General features: G+C 39.1%; 1 protein-coding gene across 1 annotated transcript in view; it reads right to left on the minus strand.

Annotated features, from left to right (window-relative positions):
- The window catches only part of NPHP3 (nephrocystin 3), a gene marked incomplete at its 5' end in the record, with an annotated part of 1,580,737 nt that overhangs the window by 324,863 nt on the left and 1,235,380 nt on the right, over positions 1-20,494 (minus strand). Inside the window, one exon of the mRNA XM_044060401.1 lies at positions 14,082-14,323. Within this exon, the coding sequence (XP_043916336.1) occupies positions 14,082-14,323 (242 nt within the window). The remainder of the gene's footprint in view (positions 1-14,081; positions 14,324-20,494) is intronic.

The raw sequence follows: 20,494 nt of genomic DNA on the forward strand, positions 1-20,494 counted from the left end.
CAGGGGTATATAGAAGAAGCCAACGCCATTTTCTTCAGTTTTTCTTGCCCCAGATGTCAGGTGTCCCCAAAAAGGTTAGCCAAATTATATATATATATATATATATATATATATATATATATATTCAGAAATACACCAATATAAATTTTACCTTCATCTATAAGCAAATACACCACATAGGTAGTATAAATCAGAGAAGGAAAGATAAGATCCAAAATAAGAAAGGGAGAAGGCGGGTGGGTAACCTGGACTGCAACAGTGAATAGACTCGAACATCTACATTTATGGTAAGTGTACACAACTGTACTATGTTCTTCGTGTTTCACTGTTGCAGTCATTACATTTGGGTAGATTCCTAAAGCTATGGTTGGGAGGATGGAACTAGACAGCAGTAGGAGCGGCTTTGAGGCCCTGCAGAACTGCAGTGGCAAAGCCTGCCCTGGATTTAGAGTAGAGTGGCAGATGATAATGCTTTGTAAAGGTGTGCACTGAACTCCAAGTAGCTGCCTCTAAAATGTCTGTGGTTGGAACTCCCCTGAGAAAGGCTGCTGAGATGGCTGCAGCTCTGGTGGAATGGGGCCTAATGCCCTTAGGCACTGGCTTGCCATGGTGTAAGCAGCAGAAACGAATGCGGTGGCCTAACCACTTAGATATAGTCTGCTTTGAGATAGGCTTTCCTTGTGATCCTGCAGCATATGCCACTAGTAATTGCTCTGTCTTCCTGAAAGCTTTGGTTCTGTCCAAGCAGAATCTAAGCTGTCTGTGTATGTCCAAAGAATGCAGAATTCTCTCTCTGTTGTTTTGTGGATTTGGGTAAAAGGATGGCAGATGGATGGCTTGGTTAAGAGCCACACTGGACACTACTTTAGGCATAAATGTTGGGTTTGTCCTCAGGGAGACCCTGTCTGGATGAAAAATGATGAAAGGTTCCACAGCCACGAGTGCCTGTAGCTCAGAAACTCGTCTTGCAGAAGTAATTGCTAAGAGCAGAGCTGTTTTCCAAGATAAAAACTTCATATCAGCAGTAGCAGCTGGCTCAAAAGGAGGCAGGGTGAGCTTTTCCAAGACATAGCTGAGGTCCCATGCAAGTATTGGTAGTCTCCTTGGGGGGCCTTAAATTTTTGGCTCCTCTGAGGTACTGCCTTAATAAAGGGTGAGAAAAAAGTGGTGGCTCTGTATTGTAATGAGCCGAAATGGCAGAGGCATGAATTTTTATTGATGAAAAAGATAGGCCTTTGTCCAACATCTCAGTTAAGTATTGCAAAATCTGAGAAATATTTGGTACCGCTGTACCAGTTCCTTGTGCCTGGTTCCAGGCACAGAATCTCTTCCATTTTCCAGCATAAGACTTTCTAGTACTAGGCCTTCTGGCTTCCAGAATGACATCCACCACAGCTTTACTGAGAGGTGTTTTTTGTGTGACCACATTATTCGCCATGCTGCCAAGTGTAATGTCTTGAGTTGGCTGTGTATGATCTGATTGTCTTGCTGGGACAGTAGTCGAGGTATTTGAGGTAAGGTCCTAGCTGGGTATAGAGATAAGTTTCTTAGTATTGGATACCAGTACTGACGTGGCCAGTCTGAGGCAATCAGTATTATCTTTGGCTTCTCCTGTCTGACCTTTAGGAGCACCTTGGGGATGGGAAGCAGTGGCGGAAAGGCATATACTGATAGGTTTTTCCAGCTGAAAGATAGGGCGTCCACTTTCCATGCTTGTCTGGGATAAGTCCTGGTGCAGAATCTTTTTAGTTGGTAATTGAGAGGGGAGGCAAATAGATCTATGTCTGGGCATCCCCATTTCCTTGTTATCATGCTTTAGACTTGTGGATCCAGCTTCCACTCGTGGGGATCCATGGGATTTCTGCTTAGTTCGTCTGCCAGAGTATTTTCCTTTCCTGGCAGGAATTGTGCTTGCAGATGTACTTGGTAAGTCAAAGCTGTGTCCCACAAGGTCATGGTTAGTCTGCAAAGGGGGTAAGAATGTGTGCCCCCCTGCTTGTTTATATACCACACGACCGTGGTGTTGTCTGCCTTTATCAGTAGTTGTCCCGGATGCAGTAGGTCCTTGAAGGCTGTCAGGGCATTTTGAACAGCTAACATCTCTTTTTGATTGATTTGTAGATGCATTTGGTTTGAGGACCATGTGCCCTGAATGCATGTTCCTGCCATGGGGGCTCCCCAGGCATAGTCTGACGCATCCGTCATTAGTGTCTGCCTGGCTGGAGGTAATGTGAATGGCTGTCCCTTGTTATGGTGACAAGCCCTTGCCCACCATCGAAACTCCTGTTGCAGACAGAGAATGAGAGTTATGACTGTTTCCAGGCTGTGGCAATGTTGAGTCCAAACACTTTTTAGGTACCATTGAAGTTTCCTCACATGCAGTCTTGCATATGGAATTAGTAGGCTGCAAGATGCCATGAAGCCCAAAGCCTGCAGAATTTTTTCTTGCAGACAACTGGGCCTTTGTTGCCAACATTTTGAAATAGGTAGTCAGTTGCCTTTGTTTGTCTGGCATGAGATAAGCCATCTGGGCAGTTGTATTCAAGCTTGCACCCAGGAATATTACCTCTTATGAGGGTACTAGTTTTGATTTCTTTTTGTTGACTGTGTACCCTAGGCATGTTAGAAGTCTTTTCACAAATGCCAGATGTTGAAGAAGAATGTCCTTGTTCTCTGCTTGAATGAGACAGAAAGGTCCATCTAGTAATTTAACTTTAACATGATCAGGCAGACTTTGTTCCTTTAACCATGCATGCCTCCTAATTACAGAACCTGTAACTGCGGCCCTGCAGGAGGCCTCTAAAGAATCAAAACCACATTGCAAAGAATGTTTTCCACCTTGTTCTGCTGCATACAATAAATCCTGCATTTCCTTGTTTTCTGCACATTCAGAATTTAACAACATTTTCTGTTTAAGCAATCCCATGACATGTTGCTGATACTTAAGCATATGAAATTGACAGTTTAAGGCCCTTATTTCCAAAGTTGCAGAGGTGTAAACCTTTTCCCCATCTATCCAGTGCCCTTGAATCTCTGTCAGAGGGGTTGGGTTTTTTGCAGTGGAAGCCTTAACCCCTTTTAGACCTTGTGATATAGTTTCTGGGTCAGCAGCAGGGTTTTTGAAAAGAAATTTGTGTGAGTCAGGAACCCTGTAATATCTGTCAGGCTTAGCAGGGGCTGGGGGTAAGGAGTCAGGGGTCAGACTAGACTCCAAAAACACATCATCTACAATCTCTAACACAGGTGGAATGGCTAAAGGCCTGTGCTGAGGTAGTAATAGATAATCCCTGCGCTTCTTTTTAGATTCTGAAAAATCTTGGCTTTCCCAGTGGAAAAGCTCCCTCATGGTGTGCAAGGTTTCCCCAAAGGAATAGTCCTCAGGAGATGCTGAAGGTACAGATTCTTCAGCATCAGAATCCCCATTGGGGGGGGGGGGGGACAATATTCATGTTCAGAAGAGGAATCAGAAGAAATAGAAACCTGATCTGAATTCATAGTCAGTGTCTTGCCTAGTCCTCTTATCAGGAGGGGGATGGGAATCCCTGATCAAGGTAATCAAGTCTTTGGCCATTTTGAGCATCTGTTTTTTGGGCATAGAGGACTGTCCACGTGGCTCTTGAGTTTGTTTCCTTGCTTTAGAAGGTGTTTTACTCTTTGCCTTTGAAGCTGAAGTTGTTTTAATGTAAAGATGTTTAGGCCTGAATACATCCTCATAAGCCAGTACCTGTTGAGCGGCTCCGGACCCATCTGAGGGACTAGCCTCCGAGGCTCTAATACCTTGAGTATCCAGCTGCATGGCCGACTCCACATGGGAGTCGGTAGCGGCCTGTGACTCTAAAGTAGCGGGCGTCAGGGGCTGCGAAAGCGCCTCAATGAGAACCGGCGACTGACTTAGGAGAAGCGTCACCGTCGGTTTTGGGCCTCAATTGTTTTTCTCTATCCTTTTCTTTGCGTTTTTTGTAAACTCTGGTAGTCGGATGGCTATCAGACGACATTTCAGGGTAATTAAATCGGCGTCCAAAAAAGTTTAAAGCAAAATTATGCCGACGCTTAATAGTGCATTGGTTGAATCTAGCACAAAACCAACAACCAGAAACGTTGTGGTCAGGGCCTAGGCAAGGAATACAGTAAGAATGAAAATCCTTATGAGGTATTTGCTTCCCACAAGAAATACAGTTATTAACTTTTTCTGACATCGGTCTGGAGCAAGAAAAAAGTTTCCCCAACGGGGTACTTAGCTTTATTGAAGACTTCAGATCTGAAACTCAAATACGAAAATCTCAGGAGTCGGCTGACCGGCACTTGCGAACTGCTTCTGCTTCGAGCACCGCGTGGCAAGAAAGGCTGAAGAAAACGGCGTCAGCTGCTTCTTTTATACCCCTGACGACCTGACGTCAGGGAAGGGGCGACAGCAGCCAATGCAGGACCCAAGACTTTGGAATTCAGGCTGGCTGAGGGCAACCTGCCAGCAGGATTACCCAAATGTAATGACTGCAACAGTGAAACACGAAGAACATCAGGATACCCATCTATGTCAAGCAAAGTTCTTCATTAGCACTCTTCAAGAAAAATCTTGATGAGTGGATGGGAAATGGGAAATACAGCACAGAGATCACTTCTGTGTCTCTGCTTGACAGTAGCACAGGAAAATAACTTTCTTGGGTGGCGTAAGCCAGGGAACCTTGTTGGCTAGGCTTACGTAGGCCCTTGGGCTGACAGCCTAGTACCTACCTCTGAAGGGAATGCTTCTGCAAGTAGATGCATTCCTAGTAGCATACAGCACTTCAGTATTGAATAGTGTACAGTCTTGTGTATTAAATTTAAAGTGAGCCAGTGCACGTTTTTCTTAAGGCTAAAAATAATGAAGATAAAACAAAGGCTATAGGGACAAGCTATGTCCCCAGACATGAACTGGTTCAGTAATATTCATATTTATGGGGACATAAGATGAAGTAATTTAGGTATATGGCAGCAACAATATGTGGGAATACAGTAAACAACACAGAGGACCTGGAAACTTTTGCCTAAGAATAGTAACATGCAAGCAGTGAAACTTTTTCTCAGCCCTTTGTATTATATACAGGTCAAGCATAGGTTTGTCAACCAGAGAAGTTGCCGAGGTCTATAATTAATAAAGAATTGAAGGAATTTATTTGGGAGGGGAAAAAAGGCAAAAGTTAATTGGAATAAGTTGTTTCTCCCCATATAAAAAGGTGATTTAGGATTACAAGATTTGAAGGGCTACTGTACAGCTACATAATTAAGGCTCATATACATAACACAAGTAGATGATGACAAAAACAGAAGGAAATAATGTTGAAATGGGGGAGGGAGTGTTCACAAAAAAGAGAGAGGACGACTGGATGTAGGCCCTTAAGGAGAAAAATAAGAACCATAAGCATATTATATTTATATGGTAACAAATTATTTTTAAAATTACAGTGGATATAAAAAAGTGTACACACACCCCTGTTAAAATGCCAGGTTTTTGTGATATAAAAAACAAGACCATGATAAATCATTTCAAAACTTTTCCCACCTTTAATGTGACCTATAACCTGTACAATTCAATTGAAAAACAAATTTTAAGGGAAAAAAATAAAAAATGTACAATAATCTGGTTGCATAAGTGTGCACACCCTTAAACTAATACTTTGTTGAAGCACCTTTTGATTTAATTACAACATTCAGTCTTCTTGGATACACACCTGCCATCAATTAAAGAGACTGATAAACCCCAAATAAATTTCAGCTGTCCTAGTAGGATTTTCCTGACATTTACTCAGTTGCCTGCTACAGCAAAAGCCATGGTTCGCAGAGAGCTTACAAAGCATCAAAGGGATCTCATTGTTGAAAGACATCAGTGAGGAGAAGGGTAAAAAACAATTTCCACAGCACTGGATTTACCATGGAACACAGTGAAGGCAGTTATCAAAAACTGGAGAAAATATGGGACAACAGTGACATTGAAAAGAACTGGACGTCCCTCCAAAATTGATGAAAAGACAAGACGAAAACTGGTCAGGGAGGCTTGTCAAGAGACCTACAGCAACACTGAAGGAGCTGCAGGAATTTGTGGCAAGTACTGGTTGTGTACTACATGTGACAACAATCTCCCATATTCTCCATATGTCTGGACTATGGGGTAGGGTTGCAAAAAGGAAGCTTTTTCTTACATAGAAAAATATCCAGGCCCAGCTAAAATTTGCAAAACAATACAAGTTTCCCAAAAAAATGTGGGAAAATGTGTTATGGTCTGATGAGACCAAGGTTGAACTTTCTGGCCACAATTCCAAAAGGTACGTTTGGTGCAAAACACTTTGCATCAACAAAAGAACACCATCCCCACTGTGAAGCATGATGGTGGCAGTATCATGCTTTTGGGTTGCTTTTCTTTAGCTAGAACCGGGGCTTTAGTCAAGGTGGAGGGAATTATGAACAGTTCCAAATACCAGTCACTTTTGGCCCAAAACCTTCAGGCATCTGCTAGAATGCTGAAGATGAAGAGGAATTTCACCTTTCAACACAACAATGACCCCAATCATACATCCAAATAAACAAAAGAATGGCTTCACCAGAAGAAAATTTAATTTTTGGAATGGCCCAGTCAAAGCTGAGACCTAAATCAAATAGAAAATCTGTGGAGTGACCTGAAGAGGGCTGTGCACAAGAAATTTCCTTGCAATCTGACAGAATTGGAGCGCTTGTGCAAGGAAGAGTGGCCAAATATTGCCAAGTCAAGATGTGCCATGCTGATAGATTCCTATCCAAGAAGACTGAATGCTGTAATTAAATCAAAAGGTGCTTCAACAAAGTATTAGTTTATGGGCGTGCACACTTATGCAACCAGCTTATTGTACGTTTTTTATTTTTTATATTTTTTCTCCTAACAGCTTTGTTTTTTAATTGAATTGTACAGGTTATAGGTCATGTTAAAGGTGGGAAAAGTTTTGAAATGATTTAATGCGGTCTAATTTTTTTATATCACAAAAACCTGGCATTTAACACTTTTATATCCACCTTATATTAAGAGATATTGAGAAAGAAGATTTTATCAATTTGGATGATTGTAAGGGAATAAAAATAGGCAACAGGAGGCTGGAATTTATTGGAGACAGGTACTCTGTCAGTCTGACAAACCCAGGTTGGAGTCTAACTCTTAATCCCCATGAAGCTTTATAATCTTCAATAAATGCTTTGAAACATTTAAGGCCAGATTCAGGAACACCTACACTAAGTCTACACCATTCTAAGTGAGTAGACAACACAAACATAGCTCCCACCTTCTTCCTCCTCATTTTAGCTTTCTTACTGACTTACTTTCAACCTTAAATATTGAGGGTAATTCATAAAAGGTTACCACAATGTGTAGACTACGCGTACACTTAGTGCAATCTTTCTGAAGGAAGAAACAGCACAAAAATGTGGTATTAATACAGAACGTGTACAACTAGTGTACACTTAGTACAATCATTCATGAATCTGCCCTTTAATATTACATGCCCTTTAATATTACAGATCCCCAATTAAAGCTGTTACAATGCCTCTATGAGCTTGCCGAATGGCTCTTGAATGTTGCCTGACTGCAAGGGTGAAGATAATGATATACCAGGAAGTAGTCTGCCAGTCCAAGGAAATAAAACATTGGAGGTCATCCTTGCTTGCTGATAAGAAAGACTGAATCTTGCACAATTCCATCAGAGTTGACAAAATGATTTACTGGTTCAACAAACAGTCAAAGGCTAGCACTCAAAATTCACATAAAACCACATCAAACTACTGCAAGGACAAATGAAACACAATATCACTCGTGCAAATGTGATGAATAAGTAATTCCACCAAAGAACACCAGCATTAGGAGGTTGAAGAATGAAAAAAGGCTTTCATCCATATATAAAATTGTATTATATTGGTTTTCATGCAAACATGCAGCTTCATCAAAGCTAATTACATTAATAATCCCTTCACTAATTTAAGATGCGTTAAAATCACATGACAATACTCACATGATTAAAAACATAAACATTAAATCCATAGCTGTTTACGGTCCACACTCCTAGCCCTCTGCAACCTAAGGTAATAATAGTAGAGTAATAAGTTTGTGAAATGTTGTTTTCAATGTGAAATATGTATTTACTATAGCAATAGCTGTAAATCAAAGCAATTTACTTCTCTGAATACATCCAATATGTACGAGATCAGACATTTAATTAACAGGTTCTACTGAATGTCATCTGCACTTGTAAGGCATCCTATGTGGAGCACATGACCTGTTCCTTGAAGCAGCAGATAGCACTGTATCTTGGCAACATTGGGTGCAGATGGATCAGGACAGCATTGCTTCAATGCAATCTTGTAAATTCCACAGCTACAGTTTTTTTCCTGACGTTGACAAGGTTAATGGAGCTACATCTAATGTGCAGAAAACAAGAGTTTTTAAATCATAAAGAAAATTCCTGGATTGTGAATCTTGGGGAACTTTATTACCTGGTTTAAATGAGTTCTTCCAGTTTAATTTATCTATAATATACCTTTCCTTTACTGACTGTATTAACAAAAACCGTAACTACAATATGCTTTCCTCTGCACTGTTTATCGATCTGTCCAAGGCATTAGATATGGTAAATTACCAGATACTTACAAATATCCTCAAATCCCTGTCACTAGATGCACTCGCTATAAAATGGTTCCAGTCCTACTTAGATAACAGACAACAGGCTGTGCTATGGCATAACATTATATCTACCACCTGCCCGTTAACCTTGATGTCCCTCAAGGGACCATATTAAGACCCCTCCTTTTTTCTATACTTATCAATGACCTTCACCTAGCAATTCCTCAAGTTACATACATACAATATGCACACGATTCCCCACTAATATGCTCAGCCACATCTACTTCTGAGCTTCACTCCCTTACCTAAAAAGTGTTTAATACAGTAGAACAATGGTTTACACAGCGCTGCCTCGTTTTGAATCCCCAAAAACTAAACTCCTCCTTTTTACTCCAACTCGTAAGTCCTCTCCAATAGATTTCACAATAACATCCAATAATGGTATTCTCATATCTCCAGATCCAACTACCAAACTACTAGGTATCACCATAGACAACCTTAACTTCGGCACCCATAATCAGTAACACTCTAAAAACTATTAACAGAAAAGTTGGCGCTCTCTACAGGATCAAACCCTTCCTTTCTCCAGCAGCTAGAATAACTATTGCTCACACTCATCTAATCTCTAGACTCCTTTATGCCTCACCCATATATACTAATCTATCTACGAATAACTTCAACAAAATGGAAAACTCCTGCAATAACATTGCCAAATTTGCTACAGGCAACCCATTCAGAACCCACTATTGTTATAATCTAAAGCAGCTAGGATGGCTTGAACTACTAAATCAGCTTAAATTCCACCAACTGACCATTGACAATAAGACCCTTTACCAACCTTCCAATACTCCTATACTATCTACCTCATCATCCCCTATAATAATCTGAAGACCTTATGATAGTCACAAACTTCTAGTAAATATTTGTAAATCTAACAACAGGGCTGGGGACTCTCTTCTCTAATACTGTTGGAAAATCCTGGAACCTTCTTCCCAGTGAACGTTCCTCGCTTTCCTCTATATCACTTTTCAAAAACAAATAAACTTTTCCTCAGAACACACTGGTTATGCCCTTGTACCAAACCTGACTAATCAACTAGCTCTTCTAACTAGGTTCTGCATACCCTCTACTTCTCATTAACAAGTTCTATTTTCCTTAACAACGTCACCTTTCCCTTCTAGATAACGTTACTCACATCTTCTGTGGATACTTATTATTGTGACAACTTTTTATTAGTATAATTACACAATAAGCTGCCTTCTTTATTATATTATGTATTGTACCTGCATTTTGCACAGTGTTATGAATTCTGCCCTCTTTGATAATTCTATATTGTACCTGCAATGTGCATTGTATATATGAATTTTGTTTTCACGGAGCTTATCTCCCCGGGCCTCTACTGAAACTGGGCATACATCCATCCAGTTAGACTAGCCCGGTCAACAAATGTAAAATAAATAAAAAAACACATACCAGTTTTATTTAGGTGCCCTTTATGTACCTGCATCCCCATATATTGTTTTTGCCACCTGGCTGAAGTATTGCATTATGCATTCTACTAAGGTCATATTATTTGCTTGACACAGTCAGTATTCATGTTCATATTCCTGCCTGACCTTCTATTTTTTCCTCATTTTCAGGTATATTTGATATTTGGTTTACGTTTTTAGCTTCATTTCTTTTCTTACAAACCTCTAAATCACAACACAATTAATGTTATGCTTTTCTCCTCCACCACAGATCTCACCATTTACTAGCTTTTACCATCTATACAATAAAAACATAACTTCTTTTATTTGTAAATACAAGTACTTAGGCCTAACTTTTTAGCCCTGCCTTACCTCCTCTATGCAGACTAACAATATCAATAACAAGGTCCTTTCACAACCGAAACTCTGCTACAGACTGTTCCACCTTCTCCCCCCAGAATATAGAATGTCACTAGCCTGTAAAGGTGCTCCTTCCCAAGACAGAATATGGTTTCCATTTAATACTTGCAAACAAGATTTGTACATGTGCATTGCTGGATGATTCACATTTTCACTACTGCTACCTGGCTCCCAGTCACTCAAACATCAAATTATTTAACAGCCATTCTGACATATAATACTAAAAGAAGAATGTTATACCTCTTTAAAAATCCACTTGAGGGAACATAAATAATCACTTTGAAATAAAAATCCTACAATGGCAGCATTTCTCTAACTAGACCTTCTTTCAAAACCACTGTAGGCAAGCAAGCGTTTTCCAAACTAGGCCCTGTGTTATGGAACAATCTCTCTCCAGAAATAAGGTGTGAAGAATTCCTTGTGGACTTCAAGAAAGCTCTACCAGAACATCCCCATAAAGACTCTGAATGCAAATATTTTAGAGACAGAGGTTAATTACCAACTGTGCAATATCAATACTCTATTGCTTCTCACCTGTCAAACAGATCCACTGCAGTGGCACTAATATATATATATATATATATATATATATATATATATATATATATAATTTCAGTGAATACTTAAAATAGCAAACGCTGTTTAAGCGACCCAATAAAGTCGAAATCTCTAAATCCCGAACACACAGAACAGAAATTAATCACTGGACTGTGTTCAGGACTTTGCCATTTCCTCCACTGTAGTCCGATCCCGGAGTTGGTGTATTTAAGTAGGGGGCACAGCCCCCCATTTTATTTTTTGTTTGGATTTTTTTTTAAATTATAATCAGCTATTTTTTTTTTTCCCTGGGAAAAAAATCGGTGTTCTGTATGTTCGAGATTTAGGGATTTCAAATTTATTGTGTCGATTAAACAGCATTCGCTATTTTAAGCATTCCCTGAAATAAATCCAAAACACGGTTATTAAGAGTATGCTTGAAAAAAATGAGACTTTAGTAGCCATGCCAGTTACTGGTAAGCCCAGGGGCATGTATAAATGTCTATTAATACGAAGGATGATAAAAATGCATTGTTCAGACATTCCATTCAATGTAGTTCATATAAAAAAAAATTCCTTTACTGTCTTGGAACATATTGACCTAAGGGGGGGCAACTTAAAAAATAGAGTGGAAAGGAAAGAGTCACTATGGCAGCTTAGACTGGGGGCTGACAATCCCGCAGGTTTAAATTAATTCATTAATATTAAATGTTTTTTTTTAACAGATAGTAAGCATATTTGCCTTGTTTTAACTGTTGCATTTTTATATTTTTTTGTATGTTAACTAACAAGTTACAAACGTGTATTTAAATGCTGATTTGTTGCTTAATTGATTTAGTATTTAATTGGGATTTTGGGAGGGACATGGTTTTTGTATAAAATGTGTGGTAAATGTATGCATTTTTATTTCTGAATTAGTCCTTCAGACAAAAGCGTTGAATAAAGAAGTTTTTATACTAATTTTGGTTGGTGTCTTCCTCTGTTGCTCCAGTGTTTTGGATTTATTTTATTTGGTTTTGTTACACTGGTGGTTGTTTTATTCCCTGAAATAATATAGACCTGTATTTATATATATATATATATATATATATATATATATATATATATATATATATATATATATATATACACACACACACACACAATTATAGATCTTGGAATACACACACAAACACACATACATATATATTAGCGATAAAAAGTGTAATAATAAGAAGGATAAGCTGTTCATAAAATAGATGGCATGGAAATATGAGGGAGAAACACACAACATCAGGCTTCTGTCACTACACCAGTAAAGAGTTGTCACTACAGTTACAGGACAGCAGCAAACAGAAGAGCTAACATACAAAAGTTGCAGCACTATGTACCGCTGTGATGTAAAATACAGAGAATGAAGCACAAATCAGATGCACATGCCAGGTAATACATATGAATGAATTAATCAACAAAATATACAGTTCACTCCTGAGTAGTACAGCAGCTGAACTTGTCCACAATTTACCTTTGTAACTGGATGGTGCATTATACATACATGCATACACACCTGTATGAGTGTGGTTGCATTGCAAACTTATGCAGTTTCGTTCCCATTCCTAATCCCCCATACACATGTATTTTGAGTGCAAGTACTGTACTTAACATACGTATAACACACACTGTGCTGTACTGTACACCTTTCTCATTCAGTGAAATCCAACCCTCCAAAGTGCCACACCTGTTCTTCAAATGCAGGAAGCATAGTGTGCCTTTTCATTACTATATTCTCATCTCCAACACCAAATCTACTATATGAATACAAAGTATACATTACAATTACATTACCATGTTCCTTCTACTCAGTACCAGTTGGACTAACTAAATGCAGGGTGCAGAGTATGCTATGACTGATGCCCTCTGGATTATTTTCTTCATCCATCTCTTCCTCTTCCCCAAAAAGAAATTATCTCATTCCTATGCCATGCAGTATAACACGTCACAGAATGCCAACCTTACTGTGTGCCACACATTTCACCTAGGTTTTCCTACTATCAAAGGCATGCAGTGTGTCACTGTAATGTACTACTACAACTGTTTAGTATGCTGCTGTTTTCACTTGTCATTGCACCAAACACCTCCATACAGGTGCAAGACTGTGTTTAGGAATCATACATTCATCAATATTGGGGCCAGGATGCTCTCTTTTGTCAGGTCTAGTATGTCATATGGAGAGTTTATGAATCTGTCTATTCCATTTCTAATCTCACATCACACCCACTTCCACAAGCAGGAAATAATACTAACCTTCCTCAGTGTAGAGGATTTTAAGAATGCAAATAACCATGGGAACTATTTCACTACAATCCATGTTGTGATAGCATTTTACACTGATTTAATATTCATAACCTTCCTCAGTGTAGAGGATTTTAAGAATGCAGATAACCATGGGAAAGATTTCACTACAATCCATGTTGTGATAGCATTTTACACTGGTTTAATATTCATAATGGTAGTCCATAACTTGTCACATTCTTCAAATGGAGCACTGCTATGTCAAGGAAAGCCGGTATTTTTGTTTCTTTTCCTTAGCTTTTTAGGCACCTGAAATCTGACTGTCTAGAGTAGACCAGATGCAACAAAACTAACTGAGGTACTGTAACACAATCTGCGGCCATACCAAAGTAGGTGTAAATGGGACATGATAAACTGAGCACTCACAGAGTAAGGAGTAAAATAATCCATGACAAACTGGCAAAACAACTCTGTGCATCACTTCCTTCAAAGGCAGTACCTAATGAAGTAATGGAGTGCAGTACTCGCTTAATGGCTGTTCCTCATGTAGGTTCTCTGCCACTTATCTCACATGCAGAGTAGTTTCTCTGAGTAATCCCCTTCCTCCATAACTTTAAAAGACAAGCATTCTAGAGCATAAGTATTCTAGAGCATTCTTCCTAAAACTTAATGACAAACAATGATTTTTGTCAATGACCTGTACAGTTTCAAGAATTCTTAAGTAGTAATGTCTTAGCACAGGATTAGAAGGCAAACAGAACACTTCTTACTTGTTTTGCTTCTGATACAGCATTGCCAGTGAATCAAGCTCACGTCCTACCCTTGGATGCTCAGTTCCGTAAGCGTTTTCATTGATTTCTAGTGCTTGCTTGTAAAGCTGCTCAGCATTTCCAAACTTCTTCCACTGAACATACAGACCTGCCAGTTGGTGCAGTGACTGAGCCACACTAGGATGGTCAGGGTCCAGTGCTGTTTCACGAATCTCCAAAGACCGCTGCAATGGTGCCACAGCCTACAGAAAATGTCAGAAAAACAAATCAACAGTGGGAGTAAAAGGGGATAAAGTACAGTACAGGAGTACACAACAGAACACATTATTGCACTTGGCTCTCACATTTAAAGTAAGGCCTGAAATTACTCAGAGACTCAACCAAACAGAGCAAATACTGCAGTAACATGTTAATTATCTGCCTCCAATTCTAATCTGAGAAAGTACTGGCTGCCCAGAAAAAAATGTACTGCACAGTTAATTAAAAGAAAACACAGCCCATGTAAATATGATCACAACAGAAACACAACTGTAATGACTACAAATAGGAATTTCAAGCAAGAAAAAAGCAGCAATTAAATAATGATATATATTTAAACAAACCTAGCTCATACAAAATAAAACTACTGAACTAAAAAAAAATGATTTCAAGAGGGGGGAATGATATACCTGATCTGAGAAGCAAAAGCTAACAGAATTATAATGTAAATTATTCTGAGCTAAAGAGAAATAATGAAACAATAGTAAACGTGTCAGTATTCACCAGATGAATGGATTTTAAGAGTTATCTATGCACTAAAACTGTACAGCCAGACCTTTCCTGTGCCCTTCCTTGAAAATTTTTCTCAAATTCTCAACCCCAGACCTAGGGCACAGAGCCATCTGTCCTGTGCATGGCACCCTGTAACATGGGTGGAAAGGGAAACATACCCTCTGATCACCTAATTCTTGACCTTTTTAAACAGAGGTGGCTACACCTGCAAGAAGACGTATTTATAGCAAGCAATAAAAAATATTACTAACAGTTGGTTCTGCTGCTAGAACATTAACGGGTGAAGCATCCCAAGCAGGTGAGATTAGAGAGAGGAAGGAATAACATGGGCTCTCTAAACAGTATTCAGTAAGTAATGCTGGCAATCACAAATCTAGTACTCCCAGAAGTATTTTTGCAGTGGAAGAGTTAATTAGGCAGAATTCCAGGCTGTATTCCTAAAATACATAACAAAGACCGCTACTATATGATGCAAGTCAAAAGTCCTTCTAGTTAAAAAAAAGGAAGACACATTCAGCAGTCTGCTGGATAAATTTGTGTGGAAGAGCAAAGAAAAATAATGTCTGACTCATCATCATCATCCTATGCTAACAGACAATGAAGACGAAAAACAGCTACTGATGCTACAATCCCATTTTACAGACATAGTTCCACCTTCTACTTTCAATGTCTGAAAAGTATAGCAAAGGGTGAGTGAAATGGCTGAGCAGGCAGAAAAAAGGATGTTAACTGACAAAAAACAGCCATTATATTCAAACAATACACAAACAAAATGGTTGTGCACACTATGTAATCATGTATTGAACAGTATTCATAAACAGATTGTATTAAGGAGATACCTCCACATTACTTCCATGAATCATGCCAAGTGCACATACACACCAGCATCAGTCTCCATAAATGTATACCCTGTAGGTAACTCAAGCAGGAAGTACAGCAATGTATGTGTAACACATGGCAGAAGCTCCCTGAAGACTTCTGTATTAGTAGGAGGCTTGAGTGCCCCCCCTCCCCTGTAGTCCACAGTCATAGGCAGCAGCTAATCATAAAAATGTCTGGCTCACTGCCCATGACTCCAGACAGGTAAACCATGACCACATACAAAATAAGGTGATCCAGTTGTGTGAGCACTACCACTGGCTGAAACATCACGGCTGTATGTGGGAACTGTGTGTGTGTTGCCAGACTTAACTAGTAGTGTTCTTCTACACCACCAGATTTTGATTTCTTTTTTTCTTTTCTTTTTACATTTGTGTTTATTTTGTTCAACTCGGTAAGATGATCAGCACATCAATAGAGGAGCAACACTAGCCAGATTGTACAGCAAACAACAGCTGGTGCATGGTTCTGGTTTCCTATACTACGTGGATAGGGCCAGGCTGCAGGCAGTTGTTGATGGATTTCTGACAACCTGGGAGGGGAAAGACCCTTGTAACTTGTATAGCTGTTCCAGATCTGCAGTAATGGGGCTACATACAAAGGCCTACTCAACTGTGTAGACAGGATTACGAATAAAGTTCTGCTATGTAAGTTAAATTTACCACAACAGTAGATGTTGATCACTGGTGCAGTAGCCTTAGCTACCTGGGTTGCTATACCTTGCCAAGGATATAAATCGGCCAGCTTACAAAGATTCAGGCTAGCTTTCACAGAAAGATCTACCTGAGGAACCCTCCACAGACTGATCAAATCTTGAAAGCCCCTGATCTACTTCCCATTCGTGGAAGTCTGCCCTGTTCCTGATCAGCTTGTCTGTGCCACAGTTTTACTCTGATGGAATGTAGGATGCCTGTAGAATGAGACTGTGCTGGGAAGCAATCTCTCAAGCTAATATAGCTATTCAAAGTGAGTATGACGTGGTTCCCCCTTGCTTACTTATGTACCACATGACTGTGGTATAATTTGTGACCACCTGAAGAGGTCCCTGGGACCAAAGATCATTCAAAGAGTTGAATGCCTTGATCAGGACAAGCATCTTCTTGATACTTATTTGCTTGCATCTGTCCTTGGTGTTCCACACCTTCTGCACTTTTAGCACTCTGGAAACTGCTAATCAAGGAAAAGTTTGAAGAGTCTGTGGTGGGTGACTGCTTTGGAGCAGGGAGGGAGAAGGGGAGAGCTGGATTTAAGGATATATGTTGTCTTCACCAAAAGATTTCTCTTCTGACAAACCCGAGCACTAGGATTTGAAAAGATAAAGGATAGTGATGCTGGGACCAAAGAGATTTTGGTTACCACTGTATCTTTCTCCTGTGGAGTCTTGTCAGGGCTATCATGAGAATCACAGCTACCATGAGATCAAAAAGCCTGAGGTACTCCCGCACAGTGATAGACGTCTAAGTGGAATACCTTAAAAATAGATTAAATTAAGATCTAGTTTTTTCATACAGAAGAAAAGCTCTTTGAACTGAGGTGTCTAGTTGACGTCTCAGAAACACAATCCTGACTGAGGAAGCCGAGCAAGACTTTTGAATCTCTTCCACCCCAGCTTATGCAAGAGATCTCTCACCAACGAGAGATATTCCTGACACTTTGAAAAAGACTCTGCAAAGATGTACAAATATGGAAAAAATGGGATACCTTGTAGCCTGCATTGAGCTATAAATGGAGCTAGATACTTTGTGAACGCTCTTGGTACAGCGGACAGTCCAAAGGGTAAATTAAGAGAATTGATCATGTGATCCAGGCACACAAAACCTTAACAAATATCTGAAGTCTAGATGAATAAGGATGTGATAAGCATCTAGTCTACTGTTACCAGGAAACTTGAAAGAGGAAGAAGAGAACAGTTTGTGAAGAGACATCATTTTAAATTTGGGCACCATCACAAACAGGGTTAGGAAAGAAAGATCCAGAACTAGTCTCCTACAATTTTCTTTCTTTGGCACTTAGAACATCCATGAATTAAAAACCCTCCCACACCTGGGAAGAAGGAACTGGTTCTATCACTCCTTGGAACAGCATGTGATGAAGAACAGATGGAAAGAGGGGAGACTTACATGCAGGATGAGGAATGACCACCTAGAAATAAGGAATTTCCTCCTAATGCTATCTGTAAACCTGAAGAATGATTTTCAGAACCCATTTGTCTGAAATAATCTGTTGCCAGAGAGTAAAATGGAGATTCAGAATTCCTGAAAGTAAAAAGGGGCCTGGGTGGGAGGGGGTCACAATGTCTCTTGAATAGTCACTGACTTGTTGGACTGCCACTGGATTTGTTTAACAAGAAGCATATTTATTAAATGATCAGTTATGGCATAGACAACAATACATTTATATAAATAAAAACAAACCATACTGACATAGTCTTGCCAGTATTTTACATCACAGACTATATTAAGATTTTTTTAGTTGTAATCATTATACATCATTTATAATCTACCTAATCACTGTGGGACATTACATAGCTCATTCAAATTCTGCCTTCTTTTAAACACCATTCCTCCCCTGTATGTATTGTTCCCACAGTTCCCATTTATTCAAATGCAATTTGCTCCAACAGTTTTCTAAAGATCCCGGTTCCGGTCATTTTCTCTGTTACTATATTCACTACTTCTAGTACAGTTGGTTTAGACTTTGATTTTTATTTTCTAGTAATTGCTTTTTGGCAGCCACCATAATTAGATTCAGCAAGGCCTTACTATGTCTAGGCAATTCCGATTCTGTACCACAGCTCAGAAAAATAATTTCCCTAGTTACACCAATTAACTCACCCATTATCTCTGACAAAGTAGTCTGTGGGAAGTCTTTCAACCATCTCATCATATTCACAGAAATATATTCCCAAATTACCTCTTTCTTCCCCATCACACCTCCAACATTTGCTGTCTGAGAAAAATTCTCTGAAGTCTACTTGGGGTATAAAAATATCTATGTAAAATTTCCAAACAAAAATCCTTAATCTTCTAGATTTAGCGCATATTCGGAAGACAAACATTTATCCTCCAATTATTTCTTTGTGAAGTGCTTATCTAATCTTTCTTCCCATTCCTTTCTAACCTCCTCTGACTGATTCTTATAGTCATCATGCAATATTTTGTATGGTCTACTAAATATTCCTTTTTAAACAGCAGCGTTTGCTCTAGATTCTGCTAAAAACTTAACAGTGCTGGTCTTTCATTTGGAACCACCTTATTTCCCCCACTTTGCCTATACTCTTAGATATCAATTGACAGGGAAGGCGATCTCTAACCTGCAATACAAATAAATTCTTAGCATCCTCCTACTCTATTACCTTTCTCTCTCTAGTTATTTGCTCCCAATTACTTGGTTAGTTTGCCAGTTTTCTCCAATTCCAGCCCCTCTTGCCTATTGTCTGTATCTCTAGTTGCAGTCATCCTTATCCACAGAATATCCTTTCTCCATTCCTGTTTTGGCTTAGTTGTTAGAATACTTTCTGCTACTTTATGAATATAATATTCTGTATGATTACTATTCTCCTTAAAGGCCTGCATCCAAAATCCCAGTATCTCCTTATTTCTTGAGCTTCCCCCTTGTTTCATCATCCTTTTCCACTTTGAATTATAGATTTTTCCTTATTCTATGTATAGGGCCCTTTAATGTATAGCTCTGAAATATCCCCTTCAAATCAGGCAAGCCCAAACCACCCTGTTCAACTGGAAGAATCAGCTTATCTCACTTGACTTTTGCTGTCTTCCCCTTCCAGATAAAATCCTTCAGCTCTCTATTAATTGTTATCCACAAGTTCTCCTCTGGTTGATAAAAAAAATATGCCTCACCTGTGTATAAGACTAAAGGGATTAAAAACATTTTAACTGCTTGTATCTTAATATCCATATCCGTGTAACAGAGATTCAAATGTCTCAGATTTTATATTATCTTTTTAGTCTCTTCCCACATATCCTTAAGCTGCCACAACAAAATCATTTTAATCCATACCCTACCTAAATACTTAATTTTATCATGGACCCATAAATATGGATACTGCTGAACCAATCTGTGTGTGGTGGGTACATAATTTATCACTACTATCTTTGTTTTCGCTTCATTAATTTTGTATACTGAAAAGATCTGAAACTGTTCCACAACACTGTAATGTCCTTTTCTGGTTTTATCAGGTATAAAATAATACCATCTGCAAATACAGCCAGCTTTTCTTGACTACCATACCAATTATATCCTTGAATTTCTGATTCCCTTGGTTCTAAATATAATGCAAACAACAAAGGAAAAGAGGACAACCCTGCCTAGTTTCTCTGTTCAAACAGAATATATCAGAGAGAACCCCCCCCCCCCCACACACACACACACACACACACACGCTTTAATTTTCACCTTTGATCCCTCATATACCTTCCTAATCAATCTTATAATTTTATCAGGGAATGCAAATTATTCCATTGCCCTGCTCATAAAATTTCCAGCTTACTCTGTCAACTGCTTTCTCTCCATCAAGAGCAACAAACAACAGTGGTATTTTCATACATTCTGCTTCTCTCTGGATCATCAGTGAACTGTTAATCTTGTCAAATGTTTGCCTCCCCTCTACAAAACCACACTGACCCATATCTATCAGTTTTGGCATCATGTTTGCCATTCTTTTAGCCATTACATATATAAACACTTTACAATCATGCTATTGTACTGAAATGGGTCTGTATGAAGTTGGATCTGATAGATCT

Source organism: Protopterus annectens, chromosome 2.part0, assembly GCF_019279795.1.
Source record: "Protopterus annectens isolate FY-2018-M chromosome 2.part0, PAN1.0, whole genome shotgun sequence".
Lineage (NCBI taxonomy): Eukaryota > Metazoa > Chordata > Ceratodontiformes > Protopteridae > Protopterus > Protopterus annectens.